This window comes from Eucyclogobius newberryi, unplaced genomic scaffold, assembly GCF_026437365.1.
Source record: "Eucyclogobius newberryi isolate DKJ021-1_F unplaced genomic scaffold, fEucNew1.0.hap1 SCAF_15, whole genome shotgun sequence".
Classification (NCBI taxonomy): Eukaryota; Metazoa; Chordata; class Actinopteri; order Gobiiformes; family Gobiidae; genus Eucyclogobius; species Eucyclogobius newberryi.
In genome coordinates, this window is record NW_027315779.1 from 15,600 (window position 1) to 41,074 (window position 25,475).

The following is a 25,475-nucleotide window of genomic DNA, read 5'->3' on the forward strand; positions in this document are numbered from 1 at the left end:
ACAAAAGAATAAACCCAAATGATTTCGATGTTCAAACAATATTAAGAGACGTCCCCACGTACAGCCACCTGGACTTCAACCCGCTCACTCAAGAAATACAAGAGTCAGAAGTCAAACAGGCAATTTTACAACTAAATCGAGGAAAATGTCCTGGTCCAGATGGACTTTCCTCCGAATTTTATCAATTATTTGTAAATGATATAAGTGAACTTTTAACTCGTGTGTATAATGAGGGTCTGTCCCGGGGCTGTTTGGGGGACACTCTCTACGAAGGGGTCATGAATTTATTGTATAAAAAAGGAGATAAATGTGATATCAGTAACTACAGGCACTTAACAATTATGAATACTGATTATAAAATACTGGCAAAAATTATTGTAACGAGAATGAACGATGTACTCGAAGAAATAATTGAAAAGGAACAAACGTGTGCGATTAAAGGGCGAGTCATGTGGGACAATCTATGCACTTTAAGAGAAGTTTTGAATTTAAATAAGGAAGACCAGAATTTTTATGTTTTAGGCCTAGACCAAAAAAAAGCCTTTGATTTTGTGTCACAGGAATATTTATGGAACGTATTGTCTAGATATGGTTTTCCCACAGAATTTATTAATATGATCAAATGTTTGTACTTTAAATCCATTGTATGTATTAACGTAAATGGTGTTTTAACTAAATCGTTCAATGTGTGTCGTGGGGTAAAACAGGGATGTCCTCTGAGTGCAGCACTTTACATTATAGCCATTAATCCACTAATATCCACTATCAATAAATGTACAAATATCGAAGGAATAGATCTTCATGACTCGTTTAAAGTTAAAGCCATGGCCTATGCAGATGACATCACTGTGATTATTCAAAACCAAACGGAAGTAGAACACTTAAACTCAATTCTTAAAATCTATGAAAATGCTTCAGGCTCGAAACTAAATCTCAATAAAACTGAAGCCGTCTGGATCGGAGAGGAAAACAGAAAAGTCATTATAAACATAAACCCTCAAGAAGAAATCAGAGTATTAGGACTAATCATATGCAACAACAGCTCTGACAGAAACTGGAAACTAAAAACTGATCAAACGAAAGAAGAATTTAAAAAATGGGAAAACAAAAAGACGACTTACCAACTAAGAATAAATATAATTAAAATGTTTATTCTCTCAAAACTAATATTCCTAGCTACAATCTTTCCTCCTCCAAAACAAACTGTACAACATCTAACTAAACTGTGTGTAAACTTCATCTGGGGCACGACTCGTGAAGTGACAAAACGACATTTATTATTTAAAGATAAAAGTGTCGGCGGTTTAGGAGCAACTAATTTGGAAGTTAAATTTACAATAACCTTCATAAAAAACACTTCTCTGGCCATTGCCCGAGGGGCTCCTTTGGTGGGGGACCTCAAACTGTGGAAAAGGCGGATTGGGAGGGCACGTAAAGGCCCCGTTTACAAACTTCTATACGGTGATTTTACTGACAAACATAAACTGGATTTTAATGGATTAACTTCTAAAATGCTGTACAATTTAATAATAGAAACACTTTTTGGGGACATGCTGATTTTTAAACAATTAACCGAAAATCAATCTATAAATGTAATAAAACGACTAAATAAATGCTCTGATCAAAGCATCAGAGACAAAAGGTGGCTAATGGCAGTGAACAGACTCCCTGTGCGAGCTGTTGTGTCGTGGAGCTGTTATGTGACAACTAAATTATGTCCCATGCCCAATTGTGAAGAGGAAGAGACTCTGGAGCACCTTCTCATGGACTGTTATAGAACTAAGGAAATATGGGACCGTCTAAAAACAATAGGACTCAATTTCCACTTGAATTACTGCTCCGTGGTGTACGCTCACTTACAGGAATCCTTCACCCCAAAGCGAACAGAACTTTTTCAGCTCATCATCTCCATCTGTACAATTCAGATATGGAAAACACGGACAAAGTGTATCTTTCAACAAACTTTTATTAACAGTTCAACTGTATTCAGACAGATAATCACTGAACTCAAGAGACGAAGGACACTCAACACGTCCTTTTCCTGGGACATCTTGAATTTATAATTGTATTTGTATATAGATATGTACTTCTGAAATTTTGTATACACTGTAAATTTATGTAAACATGTGAAACTTTAATAAAGTTGTTTAAAAACGCAAAGGAGGAAAAGGACTCGGTAAAGGAGGCGCCAAGCGCCACCGCAAAGTTCTCCGTGACAACATCCAGGGCATCACCAAGCCCGCTATCCGCCGTCTGGCTCGCCGCGGCGGCGTGAAGCGTATCTCCGGTCTGATCTACGAGGAGACCCGCGGAGTGCTCAAGGTTTTCCTGGAGAACGTGATCCGTGACGCCGTCACCTACACCGAGCACGCCAAGAGGAAGACCGTGACCGCCATGGACGTGGTGTACGCCCTGAAGAGACAGGGCCGCACTCTGTACGGCTTCGGAGGTTAAACGACACTTGACTGAACACGACAACAACAGCAACAACGGCTCTTTTAAGAGCCACACACATGTGCAGAAGAGCAACTTCTAGACTTTCGCGTTTCCACCCGCAGAATTGTCACATCAATGTAACCGAATCTCTTAAAAGCAAATCTAGAAATAATCGTGTCATTAAACCATTCTCTAAATCACGCGCGAGTCGTTTCTCACTTGACAAAAACTGAGTGTTTTGTGCTTAACAAAGCTACTTTACTGAATTCACTAAAACCGTCAGCAGACGATCTGGTTGATGTCGCCATCTTGTGTATGATGAAGGTAAACTTTCAAAAGTCATCTCAGTTCTCTAACATCAAATGCAATGGTATTTATTTTTATCTTTATTTTTTCAGTGCTTTTCAAACTTCCTATAAGTGATCTGTTCTCTTCCTCTGTTTCTTCCTGCGTTGCATCAATGAAATTTCCCCATGTGGGACAATAACGGAATATCTTATCTCATCTTAAATCTTCTGCTTATTAATGGATCTAAGAGCCACACACAGAACATGAAGAGAAACCTTCTGGTCCGAATGAGACACTAATCCTGCTTTACAGGGGAAACATAGTATATAATTCTTTATAAATTTAATGTCTTAAGTAAAATATTGCATTACCTCCAACAAGTCTATAATATGAATATTGTTGCTTATCTGCAGTTTAGTTATGAAAATGCTTAAATTCAAAACTGAAGCGTCTGGATCAGAGGAAAACAAAGACCTCAGGAACTGTAAATGACACAATACAACATTATTTAATAAATGGGAAAACGGACAAGTAACTTTGCAATTAAGAATACTTATATTTTATTTTTGTTTTCAAAACTAATTTGTTATGTTCAATCCGTCCTCTGCCAAAACAAGCAAAATGTGGCTGTACATTTCATCAAAATCAGAAACATGTGGGTGTGTCCCTCATTCGTCCAGGAGTGTTCCATTGTAGTTCTGACTCTGATACGTTTCGACTCATCCGAGTCTAGATGACTACAACTGAATATTTTTCTACATTAATTAATTTAGACATGAAACTTTAAGAACTCCTTGGGTGGGGAACCTCAAACTCTGGAAAAAGATGGTGGGCAGGGACAAACTTATATATGGTGATTTTACTCATTAACATAAACTGGATTTACAGAGGCTTAACTTCTGAAATGCTATACAAACTAATAATAGAGGCAATTTATGGTGCTGAAAAATTCATCTATAAACGTTGTAACTGTCAGTAAATAGTTAATGCATTTTTGTTTCATAGATGGGATTGATTATCACGCACATGCAGGAAAGGCAGAACCAGTGCCACGCTGAAGGCAGCACAAGCAATAGCCCAGCCCAATGATCAAGGAACCTTTTGTATGAAAAAATGATGTGATTGCGAATTTGTGTCATGTTAACTATATCAAGTCATAAACAGCATGAAATGCACTTATATGGTACCAGCACGTAAAAGACCTGAGCTGTTTGTATTATACTGTGTTTAACAATGATTATGGGGAGTGTCTAAATGTACTGTTTTTGTTCTGTCTGTAATTTTCACGGCGTTTTACTATCAAAAAGGCTAATAAATATCTCGAGATCCATGTGCAGCGTTGTTTCTGAGGAGCTACAAACGTAATCAAGCGTCTAAATACGTTTCCTGACCTTAGGCTGATGGCAGTGAACACATAAAGTTGTTGCTGCTTTTTTTAATATTGAGGAACTTAGTTTTTTAAAGTTTATATTCACTTTCAAGCGTCATCTAAGTTTTTCTTATGCCTTTGTCTTTTTGATGATAAACCAGAATTGGACAATTATAAAAGCCACGTTGGCTTCATTTGGATCATCATCAAAAACACCTTCAATCAATATTTAATACTTCTGTTTAAAAGGCCTCGATTGTTACAGCTGTCCTTAGACAATGGAGCGGTATATATTTTTAACACTTTTTGTTTTTTTTTTATTTTGACAATTTGACACCAGGAAATGATCATTAACATATGATCACTTATGGTCGTATCATAACTGTTTGTAAAATATATGATCCTATTATATTATAGCACAATCTCCACTTATTTGTGTTGGTTTGGGTTTTAATCCAAAACTGAACATCTCACTTTACATCTTAATACTTAATTTGTCATGCACCGTTGGAAACTCATGTATAAAATGTGCCCGGGCATGGACGAATACTTTGACTGTCATCTGTTTTTAAGGCAAACGTTCCATTACTTAATGTATAACTGAGCCATCAGTGATTTACCTACAATATTGTGCTTGTACTTACAATGCCTGTGTACATCAAATACATTATATCCTTCTAACACAAATTCAGCAATTAACCAAGTCGCCATGGTTTGAAATGTACATGTTGATTTCTGATATTCCTTAATTTGTTCCAAAACCTTTCTCCACACAGTTTCCACACATCACACTCGTGTAAACACATATAGTTATGTACATGAACAGAATTATACCATTGCCCCAGCGCAGACTGACACAGAAAGGCTCCTCAGCTTTGTGTTTACTACCGCCACAAACTCGGTTAATTACAACTAAACACTGAAGCCACACTACAAGTTTAGTTTGTGTGTTTACTCCTTGACATCTCTTTTGTTTGTCTAAATACAAATAGTTTCTTATGTATCAAAGTTTAGTCCACTTTAAAGCTAAATGTAGGAAAAAGTCGATGCCGAGTGTCTCGCTGGTGTGGACATGGCCAGGGTTTGATGGCTCGTTCTTAAAAACACAAGACTCTGTCAGTCTATGACTGCATTAGACAACTAGATGTGACTTTGTTCTAAAGATTCGTGTCAAATAGTTTGCAAAAAATTAGTCACGTTACTGTATTTTTAACTCTAAACTGCGAAGAGAAAACACAAAGCGGAGCCGGCGCCGCTCAGCAGAGAGGGTTGAGTCTCTACGGTTCTCATGTCCGTTATAAGGATCCTCCGCGCGCGCCCCGGCTCCAGACACAGATCTAACCGACACGAATCATGGCAGAGACCGCTCCCGCAGCAGCCCCGGCTCCGGCCAAAGCCAAGGCCCCCAAGAAGAAGGCCGCGGCCAAGAAGAAGGACGCGGGCCCCAGCCTCACGAAGCTGATCACCGACGCCATCGCCGAGTCCAAGGAGCGCAAGGGCACTTCCGTGGCCGCGGTGAAGAAGGCGCTGGCGGCAAAGGGCGTCGATGTGGCGAAAGCCAACAAGCGCATCAACACCACTCTGAAGAAGATGGTGGCCTCAGGCACCGTGAGCCAGACCAAGGGCACGGGGGCCTCCGGCTCCTTCAAACTGGCCACGAAGGAGGCCAAGCCCAAGACCGCAGCGAAGAAGAAGAGCCCCGTTAAAGCCAAGAAGCCCGCGGCGGCGGCGAAGAAGGCAGCTTCCCCCAAGAAGAAGGTGGTGAAGAAGGCGCCCGCCAAGAAAGCCAAGTCCCCGGCCAAGAAAGCGGCGAAGAAGCCCGCCAAGAGCCCCAAGAAAGTGGCAGCCAAGAAGCCCGCCAAGAGCCCCAAGAAAGCTGCGCCCAAGAAGGCCGCCAAGGCAGTGAAGAAGAGCCCCGCGAAGAAGGCCCCCGCAAAGAAGGCCCCGGCAAGGAAGGCCAAGAAGTAAAGTCACAGCGACCACCACGACCCTCAAAAGGCTCTTTTAAGAGCCACCACTCTCTCTAAAGAGCAGCTCTTCCCTTGAATATCAATGTTGCAGAATCACAATCACAGTAATCATGAAACACATTATGTTTATTACTGGGAGAGTCAGTTTGGTTTCAGGAAAGAACGACCTACATCTTTAGCACTTCCACAGAAAACAGAACATATCACCACAGCAATTGAAAATAAACAGCGCTCTAGCACTTTATATCGACCTCAAAAAGAACTTCCAAACCATAGACCATATTCATTGAAGACAATTACAGGGATTGCAGGGGGCGCCACAATGACAATATCTGTGGCTCGGGTAAAACTTTGGGACTCATTGGATTGTCACTCAAAAACATCACCAAAAACAGTAAAAAAAAAATACAAAAAAAATGTACAATGATAAAACAACTTTTATAAACTCAAAACGAAAAACAATTCTAATCTGCTACAGGATACAATTATCAACATTACAATTTAGTAGTAGTGTTATAGCCACAGTGTTGTTCCCCATTGTAAGTTCTCTTGTCCTAAATGTACAGTCGTGAACTTGAATGTATTGTTTCATGTATTGTTACTTTGGTAAAGCGGAGAGGATGTCCGTGCTCTGATTGGAGAATCAAACTAACGCTCAGCCGACCAATCAGAAGTCAGCACTGCTGCTATATATACCGCCTGTGAGCGGCCACAGAGAACAGTTTCTCCCTCGTGTGAAATCATCTGATACTACAAACATGTCTGGAAGAGGAAAGGGCGCCGGTAAAGCCAGAGCAAAGGCAAAGAGCCGCTCCTCCAGAGCCGGGCTGCAGTTCCCCGTGGGCCGTGTGCACAGGCTGCTGAGGAAGGGTAACTACGCCCAGCGCGTCGGAGCCGGAGCTCCCGTCTACCTGGCCGCGGTGCTCGAGTACCTGACCGCTGAGATCCTGGAGTTGGCCGGTAACGCCGCCAGAGACAACAAGAAGACCAGGATCATCCCCCGCCACCTGCAGCTGGCCGTCCGCAACGACGAGGAGCTGAACAAGCTGCTGGGAGGAGTGACCATCGCCCAGGGAGGCGTGCTGCCCAACATCCAGGCCGTGCTCCTGCCCAAGAAGACCGAGAAGGCCAAGTAAAGCCAGACCCGGATAACAACACAACGGCTCTTTTAAGAGCCACCCACTCCAGAGAAGGAAACAAAACTGTTGCCTGATTTCTAACTGTAACTTGTTTGCAGGTCAACTTGTCCACATTTTAGTGACTTACAAATGGGTGATAATATGTCAAACATGGCAAAGAAAATAATTGTCAAACGTCTCACTGGTCAAAACTAACAGTGATGAATTGGTCAAATCCCAAAACTAAAAGCTTGTTAAATATTCCAACAACCGAATTGAATTAAACCATATAAATTATAAAGTGCTGTGATTTCAGGTACTCTTGAGTCTTTTGCTTTGTCTATCCAAAAGTTAAAACTTGTCTAAATCCAGTTAAATGCCATATTATCTTCGCTCTCTAGTGGTGGATTTGATCACTGACGGTCATTTAACTGTGAATTCAAGTCACAGACAAAGCTCCCATTTATTATATATATATATATATATATATATATATTAGTTTTTTTACGATTGAATAAACACAATTTTGATTGTTTTGTTTTATTTAGCAAAACCCTACACACAATTAGCACAACCACAAACCCAATTAGCAAAACAGTTATGTTGCATATGACTTATCTATGTTTGAACCAGTTACACACCAGTTACACACCAGATACACACAAGTTACACACCAGATACACTCCAGTTACACACCAGATGGGTGTGGTCATTTGGCTCATGGGTGTGGTCATTTGGCACATGGGTGTGGTCATTTGACAGTCAGTGCTTTAGCATTGCAAAGAAGTGACATTTTGATAAACTTCTGTGTCTTAAATACATACAAGTGTGTTCAGTGTTGTAAATCACTGTGTGTGTTGTTTTGCACAAAGTGTGAACTGACTTATTGTGTTACAGTGGTGCAGATCTGAGGCCCAGTTTTGCTCCTTGACTGTAAGGTTTTGATAATTGGGCTAAACTTTAGATTTTAGTGTTTATTCAATAGTAAAAACAACTATAATATTAGTTAAAGTTTGTAGATCCCACAAGCACTTCTGTGAAAGAACTGTGTTTGTTAATTGTGTGGTTTGCAGTTATTTTTGTTGAGTTGTTTAATACACAGTAAAGTACCATCAGTGATGAGATCAACTGCTTTGAAAATACATTTACTGTATCAGAAAACAAAATAAACACGTGTTCTAACTAAGAAAGGGTTAGGGTCAATTACAGAATTCACAGACTGGGAAATGCTTTGGCATCAAAGGTGCAACATACAATGTAAAATATATGAAAAAGGGAATGCATAATATTTTGTATTTACAAACAACTGGATTGAAGCTATGAATTTATCTTGTAATTCTTTCTTGTGATTTAGTAAGAATTGAGCATTATTATCAATATGTGTACTTTTGGTTTTATTAAATGATAGTTCTGAATTTAGTAGTTTCGTCTGAGATTTTCTTTTCTTTTTTTTTATTTAGATATTTTAGAAATCCTTTAGTTCTTTATTTCAATATTTCCCAGAGGAATTGTAAAAGAGAAAACACCACTTCTTGTAATCCACCAATCAGCTTCGAGGAACAGCACAGCTCATCTGCATGAGGCTTGCTTTAAACCGCGGGGCGGCGCGCTCTCAAGTCATTCGTCCGTCTGTCCTCAGAACAGCTCACGATGCCTGAACCCGCCAAGGCCGCGCCCAAGAAGGGCTCCAAGAAAGCCGTGACCAAGACCGCTGGGAAAGGCGGCAAGAAGAGGAGAAAGTCCAGGAAGGAGAGCTACGCCATCTACGTGTACAAGGTGCTGAAGCAGGTCCACCCCGACACCGGCATCTCCTCCAAGGCCATGGGCATCATGAACTCTTTCGTCAACGACATCTTCGAGAGGATCGGCGGAGAGGCCTCCCGCCTGGCGCACTACAACAAGCGCTCCACCATCACCTCCAGAGAGATCCAGACCGCCGTGCGCCTCCTGCTGCCCGGAGAGCTGGCCAAGCACGCCGTGTCCGAGGGCACCAAGGCCGTGACCAAGTACACCAGCTCCAAGTAAACCGCTTCCACCCCGGTTTAAACAAAGGCCCTTTTTAGGGCCACGCAATTAAGTAATCGAGCAGTTTCTGACCATCTTGATTAAAAGCTTCGTTGTTCGCGCTCACACACTTTAAGTTTCACACTTACTGCTTCAATAGCTGCTGTCACCTGTTAGAATCTGACCGGCAGAAGATCTAGACAACACGCTTAAGTTAAGCTTTTGTGACGAACTGCCCAGTTCATAATTGACCACATATGTTTTAGTTTGTTTTATCAGCACCATGAACTAGCATTTTCGCTACAGCAGGTGGTGGTAATGCGCTTTTGAAAGTGAGCGGCGCACCATAAAACTAAGAAATCAGCCAGGTCTCTGTTTGTACACTTTAGTAACACAATCATGGCTCAGGGTGCAAGAGCTTTTAAAAAAAAACAAAAAACTGTTGGACACTTGGACAGGGGAGCATCATCTTTGAATGATGGACCCAGTGTGTAGCACCTGTATTCATTATATGTGTGTAATAAACTTACTGAAAGGCATTCTCCGCTAATAGTCTTCATTGCTAAGATTCAACAACTTCCAACATAAAAGAGTAGAATAACATTATGTAGTGTGTAGTGTTTGGGTAGTTCAAGTACAGCTGTGAAATGTGATGAAAATACCAGTGAACGTGTGATTTACACTCTTGAATCAATGAGATTAGAACGTAATGTTTTGATTCCAACATCTTCTGCATGTTTGTATGTTTTCGGGTCATCTGGCCGTTCAACATTCACACAGACCTATCAGAGAGGCAATAATTCAAACCTTAAATGACCTGAACATACAGTAAGTGTAGATATGCATTTGCATTGGAATGCCTAATCACCACCAGGATGTTTCACATCGTCACTACAATATCCCAAAGTCAGATCACAAAAGCAGTTGAGTGAGTTGATAATGTATGAATTACACTGCATAACCTATTGAAATGTTGAATGTTTTGTTTCAAAAAATAAAACCATGCAATGATGTAAATCTTAACGTTGCAGGAATTTTATCTTATACTTTTCATTTTGAGTTGAAGTCATGGAGCGAAATGATTTGATGTTGTTGTTTGATAAAACAACATAAACGGTCCAAACTGAAAGGACAAACGTCCCGATAGAGTTGTATAAGACGTGGAGTGACCAAGGGCTCATGGGTTCGATTCCCGGACTGGACCAACATCACATGATCTCTCTGGGTGGAGTCTGCATGTTCTCCCCGTGTTACCGTGGGTTTTCTCCGGGTTCTCTGGCTCCTCCAACCGTCCAAACACATGCATGTGTTGGGCAAAATTGGTGACTCTAAATTGGCCCTAGTGAATGAATGTGAGAGTGAACTGTTTGTAATGTCTATGCCTCTGTGTTAACCCTGCGACAAGTTGGCCACTGTCCAGGGTGTGCCCCGCCTAAGGCCCAAAGTCACTGGGATACGCTCCAGTCACCTGCGACCCCGAAAGGGAACAAGCGGTAGAAAATGGATGGATTCCAGACTCTGGAATGATCTTACCCTGCGGTCACTGGACTCTGTTCTTGCTTTTAAGGGTCAGCACAAAACCTTTTTATTTAGTCAAGCCTTTTAATTACATTTGCTTTAGGGACTGATTTGACTGTACATTGTTGTATATGTACTGCTCACTGTAAGTTGTTTGTGTTTTTATTGTTTTATTCTGTGTTTTGTGAAGCACTTTGTGACTTCTGTCTGTGAAAGGTGCTGTACAAATAAAATGGACTTACTTACTACTTACTACTTACTTACTTACTTACTTACTTACTTACTTACTTACTTACTTACTTACTTACTTACTTACTTACTTACTTACTTACTTACTTACTTAGGATGTACCAACATCTTGAAGTTTAGGTATTTAATAAGAAACAAATGAATAGCATTTACCACCATTTATAAAATATCTGTAATGTATTCATATTTATGCCTGGATGTACTCGTGAATCGTGTATTCCCGAGGTATGACTGCAACTTCCAGGTCTCGACTACAGTCCGACTGCCTTGTACAGTCCTGGAAAAAGGACTGCTGTATATTCATTAAGTTTACTTTTTGAAATGTTTTAGTCCACAGTGTAACATCTGCTCTGCTCCATCTGTGCTTCCACGACAACTGGACTGTCACTGCTCTACACGTTACTAGTTACTCCAACGACAAGGCCCGAGAACAGATGGCATGACATGTTTCATTTTTTTATGTTGGTAAGTGCATATGGATAACGCCATTTGATATTGAAAGTTTCATTTTTCAGGTGGGAAACTCCTGAGGACGTTGGTGAGGACAACAACAACAACAACAACAATAACAACAACAACATATCACACAGGGTTTGTCTAGTTGTGAAAAACAAGACTCAGACAGATCACTCTGTCAAATTATGACTGAAGTATCAACATCTTTCAAGCTTATATATTGTATCAGGAAAAAATGAATTTACCATTTATCACACATCTCTGCTCCTCTGACCCTCTCGTCTTCATCCTCTGACCCTCTTATCTTCATCTTCTGCTCCTCTGACCCTCTCGTCTTCATCCTCTGACCCTCTTATCTTCATCTTCTGCTCCTCTGACCCTCTCGTCTTCATCCTCTGACCCTCTTATCTTCATCTTCTGCTCCTCTGACCCTCTCGTCTTCATCCTCTGACCCTCTTATCTTCATCTTCTGCTCAGTCTGACTTTCTTCTAGTTTATTCTGTTTTTCAGTGGTCTAAGTATGAATGAAACAAATGTAATATTGAACATGCTCTTTTATTGTACAGGTCCACAATTGCCACTAAAGTAACTAGATCTTCAAAATGTCATTGTGTTTGTAAATAAATCTTGATCTTGTAAATGTTGATTTAGCTGATAACTATCACAGATTAGTTTCAATAACATCCACAGGATTTGATGTGTTCTTTTGACTGGCACAGGTACTTCTCAACCTGTTATGAAATCAGAGAAGATATTCAATGCAAATTGTCAGATATGGCCACAGTGAGTGCATTGTGAGTGGAGTGTATTGTCCAAAGGCACACGTGTGGTTAGAAACAAAGATGTAACTAAAACCAGTGAACATATATGAGATCAAACAGGTGCTACTAATTTAGATTAATACAATACTTTTCGGACTTTAAGCCATGACTTTTTCCCCACGATTTGAACCCTGCGGTCATTACAAAGGTGCGCCTAATTTATATATTTTACTGGCTAATGGCCACTGGGGGGCACTCTAGCAGGAAGCACAAGCGTTTGACACACTGTAGAAGAAGACGTCAGTGGACAGTGGTCACTGTCCAGGGGACACGTCCTGTTCTCTGTATTTGAAGCTTCAAAACGCTGTGTGTTGTATTACAATCAGACTCATATTCACAGAGAAATTTGTTTAATGATGAAGTGAATCTAGACGCGGCGAAACGCAAAGACACATGTGATGTATGGCGGTCTGCAGTTTAGAACCTGCTGCATTGAAATAAGACGTTCTTGGCCAGTCCTGACCCCTGCATCACGACCATGGACCATATTTCAGAGTAAATATCTCATGTTACAACGTCACACTCACTCGATAAGTATGAGCTCAGGTGCAGATGAACCAGATGTGAAGACACAGACACATGTAAATCAGCTCACACAGAGTGACCAAGAACAGAGGGGACAGTAGGAGCTCAGACGTGTTCTTTGTATGTTAAACTTCAAAATGCTGTGTGTTTTATTGTAATCCAATTAATATTTACTGAGAAATTAGTCTAATTAGGTCAGCTGTGCCGCGAGACCCTCGGTTCAAAAGACAACCGTGTACTATGTGTGTAAATATCTAATTTTACAATGTGGGCACCTGCAGCTTATTTTTTCTTTATAAATTTCGTTGGAGCGGCTTTTATTCAGCCCGGTAAGTGGAGTAGAGGTGGACTTTTTAAAGGCAGATGAACAGGTCTTTGAGAGCCAGAATTCTTGCTGATTGGCGAGTGTTAAAATACTTGTTTGCAGCAATATACTAATAAATTGTAATTTCTAACTGAAAAAAACTTACTTACTTTCCTCACTGTATTTGTCTTTGGTTTCTTTTTATCAATTCACTATTCATCAATGCAATATTCTGTCTGGTGTCCACATCAGTTTATGTTCCCGCTGTGACCACTGCACTTTCAATAAAGTCCAACTAAATGCATTTTGGATTCAGCGTCTTTTTTGTTAGTTAAAGGTGGAATGGACGATTTTTTTGTCAAATCCGAGTCTCATCTCCTCGTGGTGTGGACGGCCGATTAGTCCTGCCACGTATCAATCATAAAACGCACCTACTGCTCAACTGCAGCCTCGTGCGGCTCGTCCCCATGAGAGTAGCACTTTCCGCGTGTCTAAGCGCATTGATCTATCATAATATAGTTCCCTCAGTGTACAGGACGAAATGAAGACGGAGAAAGACTGTTCGAGCTGACTCAGAAGAAGACGGAAATCTGAGGGAGACGAGAGATGCGATGCGCTCCGTCGCCCTGATAAACAAACGCACGTGTGTGTTGTATCAGTCCACACGGGGGAGTGGCATGTGCGCGGGGGAGTGGCATGTGCGCGGGGGAGTGCACAAGCGCACTTCCGCCTGAGTTCTCAAATCGCAGAAAAATCGTCCATTACGCCTTTAAGCCCGTCGTGCAACGTTAAAAGACCTCGGCCAGCTTTGCCCCTCTGCGACTAGTCGCTGCAGACTTGGTGTGTCTTTTTTCTTTTATTTGCTAAGTTCTCTCTGGTCTTGTTCTGTTTCATGTGTTTGTGTTAAGCTTTGTATTTATTTTTTGAATGATAATAATTTAGCTGGTATCTGGGGACACAGGTCATGTTTAAATGTTAAGCACTGGTGTTATATTTAGACTACTAAAACAGACTAGGAGAAGAATCTATAGCTCACCTTTTAAACTTTTTCATATCCTCAAGTGTTTCTGGGAGCGGGTGCCCAAACGTCTCTGGAAGGAACAATGCACCGATTGCAGACACTATTGACGCTGACCCCAGCAATATATACGGCAAGAATATAAAATAATCACCTGAAAGAGGGGGATTATACTTTTGAATAAAAAACAAAAGGTTAGCAGTTCAAACCCTGCTTGGACTTGAGAATACCATTGTTGTGTTCTGTTCTGATCTGTTTGGCTCTTCATTCCTTGCCTCCAGTGTTGTAATACACAACAAATGGAAAATTATCCATGACTATGCTGAACATGTTTACAGTATGTGTATTATGCATGTTCAATTCTATGCAATATCCAAATAAGCACATTATTTGTTTTTGTATTGAAGAAGCCCATTGTAAGCACTTTGGATGTTTGGATTAGTGCATCAGCTCCCTCTGCTGGTAACAGTTCCCAGCCAGCCCAACCCAATCCAGGTCAACCTTGAAAAAGAGGTCACCAGTCGAGTAAATAAAGGTTAATCAATAAACAGTTGCTCAGACTTCTACCAGCATCTTCATGCAACATCACAAGAACGGGGTGAAGTCCAAGAATACAACAGTATCTGCCACCACAGCAACAGTCCCTAGAGGTGGAACAAAGTTCGCAAGTCTGTACGTCCCAAGTCTGGCCACAATTCCAAGTCCTATGACATTGAGTCATTGAGTTTTAAGTCCTTTCAAATCCATCCGTCCATTTTCTTTCGCTTATCCGGGGCTGGGTCGCGGGGGTAGCAGTCTAAGCAGGGACCCGAAGACGTCCTTCTCCCCAGACACTTCACCCAACTCCTCCGGGGGGATCCCGAGGCCTTCCCTACGTCTCTCGGCTGCCCTGGGTCTTCCCCGGGGCCTCTTCCCGGTGCTTCATGCCCGAAACCTCCCAGGGAGGCGCCCAGGAGGCATCCAGGGCACTGGCTCTACTCCGAGCTCCCTCGCGTGGCCAAGCTCCTCACCCTATCTCTAAGGGAGCGCCCAGCCACCCAGCGGAGGAAACTCATTTCAACCGCTTGTATCCGCGATCTTGTCCTTTCGGTCATTACCCAAAGCTCATGACCATAGGTGAGGGTAGAACGTAGGCCGACCGGTAAATCGAGAACTTTGCCTTTCAACTCCTTTGCTCCTTCTTTACCACAACAATCACTGCAGCCGCTGCACCAATCCGCCTGTCAATCTCACGCTCCATCCTTCCCTCACTCGTGAACAAGACCCCGAGATACTTGAACTCCTCCACTTGGGACAAGGACTCCCCACCCACCTGGAGAGGGCAAGCCACCTTTTTCACAGTCGAGAACCATGGCCTCGGATTTGGAGCTGATTCTCATCCCAGACGCTTCACACTCGGCTGCAAACCGTCCCAGTGCATGTTGCAGGTCCGGGTTTGATGGAGCCATCAGGACAACATCGTCTGTAAACAGCAGAGATGAGATCCTGTGGTCCCCAAACCGGACACCCTCAGACCCCTGACCACACCCTCAGACCCCTGACCACACCCTCAGACCCCTGACCACACCCTCCGACCCCTGACTGCGCCTAGAAATTATGTCCATAAAAACTATGAACAGAACGGTGACCTTTCAAATCTTTATAGAAAATGATCAAATACAGCTTGTATTTTTATTTATATCTATTTCTACCCTCTTAAAAAAGCCTTGTGACTTGAGACAACTTTATCTCCTCAAAAATGAATGTGTATAAAAAAAAGTCTTACTTTCAGTGTTTAATTTTACAGGAACACAAGAGACTTGAAAGGACTTGAAACTCAAAGCATAGACCATGACTTGGACTTGACTCAGATACCGGGGGATTCCCCCTGTTGGCCTTTAGGTAAGTGGGCCGAGCTGTTGTTCCACTGTAGAGACAAGCGCCGGCCCCTTCCTTAGTGACTAGAGACCTGTGGCGGACGAGATTTCCCCCTGATTAAATGGCTGGACTGGTTTGGCCTCAAGCGGGAGAGCCACGTCCCATGCAGAGCTGTGCGCTTCCGAGTGGTGATACAGAGCAGTACATACAGTGTGCAAGCCTGTGACCACTCATTGAAACAGAGGACAGAGCAAGTGGAGAGGAGAGCTGTGCGTCAGGTGGATGAGGCCTATTATCACAGGATGCTTTGACTACATGAATAGAACAAAGCAATGCTAATTGCTCTCTGACCAGTTTCAGTGGGATTAGCAGACTTCCCAACTCTCCCGATTGAGTCGGGAGTCTCCCGATTTGGGTCCTGTCTCCCGATCAAATGGATCGGATGACTTGATCTCCTGATTTGAAGATATTCCAATAAAAAAATTGACCTTTTCCACGCCGTTATCCTTAATTTTGATAGCAAAGGCGAGCGTGGGGAACAGCTGACATGGGCACCGCAATGTTGTGATTGCACTATAAATGCTGGGTGTGTTTCCGGCGTCCCAGAATCCAAATCGGTTTTCTGTCAATGTCAGGCTGCAATATTGGAAACACTAAAAATAATAATGACTGACATACAGTTATAGTTACACCTATATCAGATTGATTTGATTTCAAATTAGATGTTCTGCCTCTGTTGTAACTATTTATGTGTCTATGCATTAATTTGTGAGTTCCGAAAATGGCATAGTGCAATTTATTATTTATGTTACATTTATTTTGAAATACCGCTACATCTTATTTTGAAGAGTAAAAACCCGGATGTGAAATGTGGGTCGTCCGCCATCTTGACTAATAAAAAAAAGGGTACGACAAAGACGATCGCCTCTGTCATCACTGGGAAGACGTTCACTCCACTACAGCCTCTGCTGAATAAATTCAATGCATTTGTCTAAATTTGTCAGTACATGTAGTAAGTAGCTTTTTAGGCTAAGCCAACTAATCATTAAATGACATTACAATGCTAGTCTTAAGTAAGCTACACATGTACATGTAATTTCAACATGGATTATGGAGCCCATGACTGAATTTTGTCAACCCTGCTGATGTACACATTTATCAAATAAAGTAAAATGTGTGTCTTGGTTTGTTTGTATTTGTTTTTATCATGTAATTCTGATGAGAATGATCAGAATTAGGGGGGGCAATCTCCCTCTTTTAAATGTGTTGTCTCCCTCCTGGGATAATAGATAAATTGCGAAGTCTGGATTAGTTGAGTTTAGTTTATTAATTTAAAGAAGGTCTCTAGTCTTCGCTCAGAGCTGTCTCAACTTGAGCCATTCTTGGGCTGCCTCTTTGCAGTAATATGGTCTGTAAGGGTCCGGACAGGGTCATAGCCCTAAAATACTAGGCCTAGTTGAAGTTATGCTCTGCAGTTGGTTTAAAGCAAAGGTTCTCAGAGTGAGGGTCCACAAACGGGTCATAGATTAGGCTATAGGATTAAAGAACATTACATTAAATGAGGAAGTTTGATGTTTAATGGTGCAATATAATGTAAGTTTTCTAGTTGAAGATGTACCACCCGATTTTCTATAAAATGCTTTTTTATTCGCCTCTAGTGTTTCACATTATGATATAAACTCATCTATCTTTCATTTATTTATCTATGGAGATTTGTTCATACCTCCAACAGCTACATAGTGCCCTTTTACGTTACATGCTAACTGTACACTAATAAAAATATGTGTGTATTGTGTGTGTGTGTGTGTGTGTGTGTGTATAAATGTTAAATATTAAAAACCTGTGTTTTTAATCTATTAAATACATTTCCTATAAAACCCATCAAAGTTTGATTATTCATATTTTTGGGGGGGAGGACCCTCATGCCCCCAACACTTGACTATTAAATGTAAATGTTATGGTGTCACACAAAGTGAGCCACTCTGCCTTCAACTCCTGGGACATGTTTTTCTCCTAGTCCGTCCCTGGGCCAAAGACTTGAGACTTACTTTTGACTTGTTAAACAAGGACTTGGCACAACCTCTGGCATTTGATCAAACGACTGTTATTTTTGACTCACTCAGTTGGAAGATAAAAGGTGCAAAGGTGCTCCCGATTTTGGAGATGGTGAAAAAGGTTCCTGTCGCCATGTTTCTGATGAACGTTGGGTACATTTCTGCGGTGAATGGAAAAGCCAGAGCAAGATTTGCTGCACAACAAAATTTGCCAAATATTTCCAGAGCAAGAGAAAGCGATGGCAAAGCTGGAAAAAACAAACATAAGTCAAAGAGTCTTTATTATGCCACACGTGGGGCTTATTTTGCAGCCACAATCCACATAGAAACAGAGTAATATTCACTGAAAAGAAGAAATTAAAGAAAAATATCTTATTAGGGCCTTTCGACACTAGCATTTCCTGTAGCACCCCTCAATTGTATTGAGGGGTGCTATTGTAGGGGTCTTTGAAATACATCACAGCTCTAATTGGCACAATATGTCCAGCAACGGGCAGTGAATATTTACGTAATATAACTTTGTGGAAACACATTGTTAACCTTGTTTTAAATCAGGGGTGTCCAAACTTTTTTCTGCATTTTGAAACTTGAGCAGAGGGCCACAGACAACCCAAGCAAGCCATTCAAAATGTTGCATTTGACATAGTTTCAATGCACCTCCACACCTTTAATAAGACTTGAAACATTAATAATAGGTTGGTATAACATAAGTATGTTTGAATTTTTCCAATTTTACAGTAAAAAGTAATACTTTCTGTTGTTTGGGCCGGCTTATAAGAAAGCTCGACCAACAAAAAACTTTCTGAGGGCAAAATTTGGCCCCCTGGCCACAGTTTTGACACCCCTCTTTTAAATAATATAATACTGTTAGTACATATTTTAACATTTATTTTAGTACATGTTTTAACAGCGGTGAGGCCGCAGTTATTGTATTACTTGGTTTACAGATTACAGGCGGACGAAATATAAATTTAATTTAAATTTCACAAGATTTTTTCTTCATAAAACATTAATATAATAATTCAAGGAAATATGGCAACAGGCAGGAAAAATATGAATGTCAAAGAACACAATTTGGCACCAAAGTCTCCCGAGCAAGAACAGCGAAGAGGCTTCATCGCTGCTGCTGCTGCAGGTGATTTCCATGACATTGGGGTCACATGTTTTGTCGGGCAGGTGTCTGATTATAAAAAATAGGGCGTGTCTACAGAGCCGCGGCGCGCGGCCGAAACTGCCATGTTATTTTGTGCCGCGGCTCCTGAAACTGCTGCACTATTTGACCGCACCGTTAAGGTTAGAGTTAAGGTTAAGGTTAGGGTTAGAGTTAGCCATGAGGCTATATGGCAGTGCCGCGGTTCTTGAAACTGCTGGGCCATTTGACCGCGCGGCGGCTCTGCAGCCACGGCCAAAAAAATATATCAAAATAAATGACAGGATTTTGGCGAAAAATTGCTTCACGCGCTCTTATCTTTTGACTTAATACCGCTTTTTATATTTCATGTAATGCTATTTTGCGTTGTCGACGGTACTTTATTTTAAAACATTAATAATAATGTATTTTATTTATAAATTAGGAATCAATAAAATAAGTGCGGCGGATCGGTAAACCAAGTAATAAAATAACCGTGGCCTAATGGCAAATGAAAGAAAACCCACATTTGTGCATAATCTTTCCTGCCAAAGGTATTTTTCTCTGCCTAAGCTCAAGTAGATATCTGAAACCAACTATCAAGAGATATTTATTATACAGAGTATAGTCAGTACTTACACTGAGGGATTGCCTGAATAATGAAAAGAGCCACTCCTCCTAATAACAAGAAAGAGATAATGGCAGGTCTCCGGTGCAAGAACTTTAGTGCGACCCACGAAAAGATGTAGGCCGGGACTTCCACCGCAGCCGAGATGAAACATGTGATAAACGGGTCCCCACTGAGTTTGGATGTGTTCAAAGACAGACCATAATAACATAGGGCCAAACTAAACCTGGACAAAAGAACATTGGGTTTTAACTCACTTTAGTAGTTCATTTACAAACCTAGAAGTTCTTCAGCTGCAAATCCTATGAAGATGAAAGAGGAACAGAAACAACCTGCATCTCTTTCCTTCCCTTTCTTTTCTGATATGTGGCTCAAAACATGGTAACATAAGGTCTCCAGCACCGCCCAATGGCATATAGAAGAATTACAGACATACTCACCAGATCGGCGCCAGGACAAATGAAATAACTCCGATCTCCCTGTTCATGAAAAGGTCAATTGCTGTGAACTGTTTGTGATTCTTCTTGGTTGTATTTATTTCAGCCTGAAAAAAAAACAAAAGTTAAAATTTACTTTCCATGCATGGCCAATATATTTTACCCACAATGCTAAATGAAACGAAGAGGACAGCGATGGTCACTAGACAGGTGAGCATAGACCATCATGCCTTGCAAGAGTTGGAAGGGAACAAAGCCAGCAGTACTGTGTTTTCATACTAAGGAAAAGACTTGATACCCATTTCAAAACCACAACTATATTGACAAACGCTCTTATTTTAACAATGTAATGTTACTTCCAAATAATATTTGTTTCTTGAACCTGATCCTTGTTCTGCTATAGATCCAACTTTGTCCAATTTATGTCATGTTTGACATATATTTGAAAATATTGACAATTTTGAAAGCTGATCAAATAAGTATATTGTTGTGCAACTAGTTTTGGTTAATTAGCATCTGGGATAAGTCAAATTGTCAATAATATCACAACCATGGCTCTGACCCCAGAAGGTGCCGTGGTGCTGGTGGAGTTTTGTGCCCGGCGCTCCTGGATAATACCCGAATGATCAAGAAAACATAAAACACTAACTAAAAAGTTACGTGGACGTCAGGATGTACCAGAACGTCAGGCGAAGGTCAGGGTATGTGGGAGTATTATAAGGTGATGTGTATTAGACAACAAAAGAAAGGTAAATGAAAAGACGGTGCACACAGGTGGCTGGCGCCATGGGCACGAGCGTTTCACCCGACACCAAACAAATAACCACAGCATCTCCTGGGGTTGTGACAATAATAATTGTCAACGGTTATTGGAATAGTTCTGATTATTTTAATAGTCAATCCAGATTCTTCCGAATCAGTCCTAATCTGGGAATTCCGTATTTTGAACAGTCCGTAAACTAGACATAAAGTGAAGGACTGCAGCTAAAACATACTGTTGTGATTGTGAATAAACGAAAGTCAATCGCTAATGTTAGACGCTTATAGCTTGAGCAATTAAATTATAAAGAATAAATATAAATAAGGAGCACTGTGTGGGTACTTGAATGTCCAATAAACAGTAACGTTAAAGGTTCAGGTTCTCATTTGAAGAGAGTGGGTGATTTGTTGCACGAAAAAACAGTTGTCTATTTGGATATAGCTTGAGGGGAGTGGCTCAAATTGTTACTGTGTCTTTTCTCTCACCGCAGTGTTTTTAAATATGACAGAAGGAGCTTCGACTTTGTTCATGTCAGCAGCTTTCCTCACAATGGCCTCTGCCTCTTTCACTCTGCCCTGAGAGAGCAGCCATCGAGGGGACTCTGGGACCAACCTGTTACACAAAACTACACATTATATTCAGGACAAATAACAATACATTTGCTTGCATACAGTGATATTTGTTCTATAAACAATAGGTTGCGTTCACATGAATAAATAAACAAAAGTTACATTACTTTTTGACAATACCCTCAGAAAGTAACATCCAAAAATGTTTGCTACTAGAGAAGGACAATGTAACCTACGGGGAGAGTCAAATCTGGAAATACAGTGTGTTCGTGCCACCCTAAAGAAGATGTAATGTAAATGTATCACAGTAAGAGGCGTGAAATTATGGAATGAACTGGACAACATGAACTAAAACTTACCCCCTAGTTTTTTTATTACACCAACTTACGAGTCTGTGGTGCTTTTGCGCCTTCTCTTTGCTTTACAAATAGGGACATTATTGTGGACTCAATGTTCAATATTTTGGGCAAAGTTTGCAGCTCTGACGCACAGTGACCGTAGCACTTTACAACTTATGTTCGCCCTTTCCTGATGATGAGTCTCAAGGTATAAAGTGTATAGTGAGTATGGACTTCATAAACCGTCATTAAAAAATGACTGTGTGTGTGTCGTAAGTAAGTAAGACATATTACTGTTACGACATTGAAGTAACTGCTGCAACATTTCAACATACCACCAGAGGGGGATGAAGATTGCTCCAGGCAGAGCGGTAGCCAGGACCAGAAACCTCCACTGTCTGATGAAATATGCAAAGAGCGGGAGCAGCATGTATCCTGTGGAGAAGCCCAGACACACGCCCACAGAGGAAAACACGGTCTGCACGTCCCCGGAAAACACCTCCATCCCTGGAAACAATTCAACAGCAACAATTTACCAATTTTACCTGAGGGGAACAATCACCGGAGGGGAACCATCACCGGAGGGGACCCATCACCGGAGGGGACCCATCACCGGAGGGGACCCATCACCGGAGGGGACCCATCACCGAAGTTGGAGCTGTGGCTCACCTCATCACTCAAGAAAGCCTTACAGCATTAACAGTTTTGAGAATTAGTAGGTGTGTTATGTGCACTGTATATGGAGGCAATAGCAGTCCATCCCTGACCCTCCAGATGAAAAAGCTGTTTTTAAGAAAGGGATCAAGGATTTTGAACTGGAAAAAAGTTTATGATACGAAAACAGGCAGAAATCTCCACAAAATCCAACCTTTGCTACTCATAGTGTAGCAGTTGTCATGTGCTTTTATCACAACCATTTAATCAGGGCTGAGCGGGTCCACGAGCTCAAAGGCGACTCGAGTAGGAACTTATGCAACTTATTATCATACTTACCCAGAACAAAAGCAGACAAATAGTTGGCGCTCTGACCCACTCCAACAAAAAACATCAGGACTGCGAACATCTCCCATGAGTTGGCAAACACTTGAAGAACGGAGAAAAACGTCTGAATTCCCAAAGTAATAAAAAATATAGGCTTCCTCCCATATCTATAGAAATGCAATAAAACAAAGTTAGATATGAAATGAAATGTTCTATTATGCATGCTTTACCTGTCGGAGAGATGCCCACAAAAGTTGGACCCAATCAAAACTCCAATGAAATTAATAGTCGAAGTAAACGGCTGCTTCCACTGGTCACTGCACACCAGGTCAAACTAGAATGAAGTTGACAAGTACATAAGCAAATACTTTCTACTTTTCAGTCATTTTTTAAAATGTGGTGGAGTAAAAAGTAGTACAAATACTGCTCTCAAAATGTGAAGTAAATGATACCTAAAAATAAATGTATTTAAGTGTAGTACTTTTATTTTTGTACATTGCTACTTTCCACCACTGCAATGAAAACATTATTGAAGATAAACTGTTTTTATGTGCTTTTAGACACTCAATGAAACTTAAAAAAAACATAATTAAAACATGAATTCATTGACGAAAGCACAAAGAAAATAAAGTAAAATAGTGAGTTTGTTTTGTGGTACCTGAGAGACTAACGTGGACTGGTAGATGTCTTTGCTGTAGCTCCAGCCGTCCACACAGGGCTCCTGCTGCAGCTGGGTGAGGTTCACGTCTCCAGGAGCAGAGCCCTGAGCCCACAGATCCATGACCACATCCAGCATGTACCTGCTGCAGCGGCTCCGCTCCTCCACTCCATTCACCACCTCAGCACATTTTTATACAATTAGAACTTTTGCCACTGCTTCCCTGGTGCATAAGGATAGAAGAACGGTGGCCAATATGTACTCTACATACAACAGAGCACATGTCTAAGCACCGTAAACTCTGCTATTTATTATTGTTGTTGATTTTATACAGTATTGTATGTGGTTATACCAATACATGTTGAGATGTCTTTAAAGCTACTTCTTCCCTTTAAATGGGCCCCGCAGGGACAAATAAAATAATTTGCTTGATTGAAGTCTTGAACAAGGATGACTTTGGAGATAGAATCTAACCTCCAACCTTTAGGTTTGTGGGTAAATATAAGATAAGATATTCCTTTATTGTCCCACATGGGGAAATTTCATTGATGCAACGCAGGAAGATACAGAGGCAGATACAGAAGAACAGATCACTTATAGGAAGTCTGAAAAACAAATGCATATCGCAAATACAATACTCTCCAGTTAGGGCTGTGCAAAGACAATCTGGGGCTCAAATCTTTAAAAGGGGCAGGTAAGGAGCAGAGGTGTGTGAAGAACTAACAAATTTGATAGACTTTTATAACACTCAACAAGTTCACAGATGTGCACAGATGAGGCAGTTATTGTAAATAAATAAAGGCATTCAGGGTTGTGTCCAGATTAAAATAAAAGGGAAATGTCTTCATGTGCCGCTTGAACAGCTTAACTTTAGCGTAGCTGCTAACTACAGGTTAAAGGAATAATAGAGGATTTTTTGCTGATTTGAGAACTTAAGCGTTTTTTTTTTTTTTAAATGTGCATGCGCACACTCACCCCAAACCCTCCTGTTCTTTCCAAGAGGCCGCCTACCATCAAACCTTGCATGAGCACGCTACAGCTCCTCGTGCGTTTGTTTATAAGCACGTCAGATTGCATCTCTCGTCTTCGCAGATTTCAGTCTCTTCTGAGCTCGAACACAGTCTTCCTCTGTCGTCCCTCAGCCATTTTTGTACTGTAACTGAAGGAACTCGCTAAACACACACCGGCATATCAATCACGCATGCGCAGCCAGGGAAACATGCTGCTCTCCTGGGAACGAGGCTGCAGGTGTGCAGTAGCACGCAGGGAATGATTGACATGTGGGAGAACTACTCGGCTGTCCACTCCACAAGGAAATGAGACTAAGATTCGTCGCCAAAAATCCTCTATTATTCCTTTAAACAAGCATTTTCATTCAACAAACGCTTATAGCATATAGCGCCCCTCTAGGAATCGTGGTGGCACTACAGTACATTTATTATTAATGTTTTTTTAGTGTATTACTACATAATACAATCTACATTTACTTTTAAACACCACAACGGTCAAGGTGCCCATGATCATATCTTCTCCCTCTGTACTTGCCACAAACCTTAATGTGAACTAACAAGCTGAGAAATGCCCTATAAATCTTTACTCCAACATCAAAAAATGTAAACAAAAAACTCACATTTTTCGGAATGATAGCTTGGAGCCAATCTTCAGTCAGATTTACATCAGGAATAGAGCAGTGATGTTTTGGATTGTCCACAACAAACACAACAGATAAAAGATTAAGTCCATTTGGAATAACACTTGCAAAAAGTATAAAAAACAAAATCTTCTGATATCGTCCCCAGTTTCCTAAAAATGCAGTGCTTTTATCATAATCGTTCATAGTGTCCTGTTTCAGATCACTGCTCATTTTCTCTCTGAAAATCCTGGTTAAACGCTCTCTGCTTCGCTTTATGACACACTAGTCAATTATTCATTTTTAACGATAATTTGGTAATTGACCCAGGTCAGTATGTACAGTATCACGGTCAACT

The 25,475-nt window shown here is 41.1% G+C and overlaps 4 protein-coding genes across 4 annotated transcripts; 3 read left to right on the forward strand and 1 right to left on the reverse strand.

Moving 5' to 3' along the window:
• The first annotated feature begins 5,364 nt into the window (after positions 1–5,364).
• On the forward strand, positions 5,365–6,076 carry LOC140360261 (histone H1-like). Its single transcript, XM_072445470.1, has one exon. The coding sequence runs from the start codon at positions 5,447–5,449 to the stop codon at positions 6,059–6,061; it is 615 nt and encodes a 204-aa protein (XP_072301571.1). The 5' UTR covers positions 5,365–5,446; the 3' UTR covers positions 6,062–6,076.
• A 714-nt stretch (positions 6,077–6,790) lies between these two features.
• Positions 6,791–7,258, forward strand: LOC140360262 (histone H2A-like). Its single transcript, XM_072445471.1, has one exon. It carries the CDS (start codon positions 6,822–6,824, stop codon positions 7,197–7,199), a length of 378 nt encoding a protein of 125 aa, XP_072301572.1. The 5' UTR covers positions 6,791–6,821; the 3' UTR covers positions 7,200–7,258.
• Positions 7,259–8,814: 1,556 nt separating this feature from the next.
• On the forward strand, positions 8,815–9,427 carry LOC140360263 (histone H2B 1/2). Its single transcript, XM_072445472.1, has one exon. It carries the CDS (start codon positions 8,832–8,834, stop codon positions 9,204–9,206), a length of 375 nt encoding a protein of 124 aa, XP_072301573.1. The 5' UTR covers positions 8,815–8,831; the 3' UTR covers positions 9,207–9,427.
• A 2,642-nt stretch (positions 9,428–12,069) lies between these two features.
• On the reverse strand, positions 12,070–25,397 carry LOC140360264 (solute carrier family 22 member 4-like). Its single transcript, XM_072445473.1, has 11 exons — positions 25,118–25,397; positions 23,488–23,667; positions 23,060–23,163; positions 22,842–22,996; positions 22,184–22,355; positions 21,427–21,553; positions 20,185–20,288; positions 19,756–19,970; positions 18,053–18,235; positions 14,095–14,230; positions 12,070–12,139 (listed from the first exon to the last, which is right to left on the reverse strand). Exons 1-11 carry the CDS (start codon positions 25,349–25,351, stop codon positions 12,070–12,072), a joined length of 1,680 nt encoding a protein of 559 aa, XP_072301574.1. The 5' UTR covers positions 25,352–25,397.
• Between the last annotated feature and the right edge of the window lie 78 nt (positions 25,398–25,475).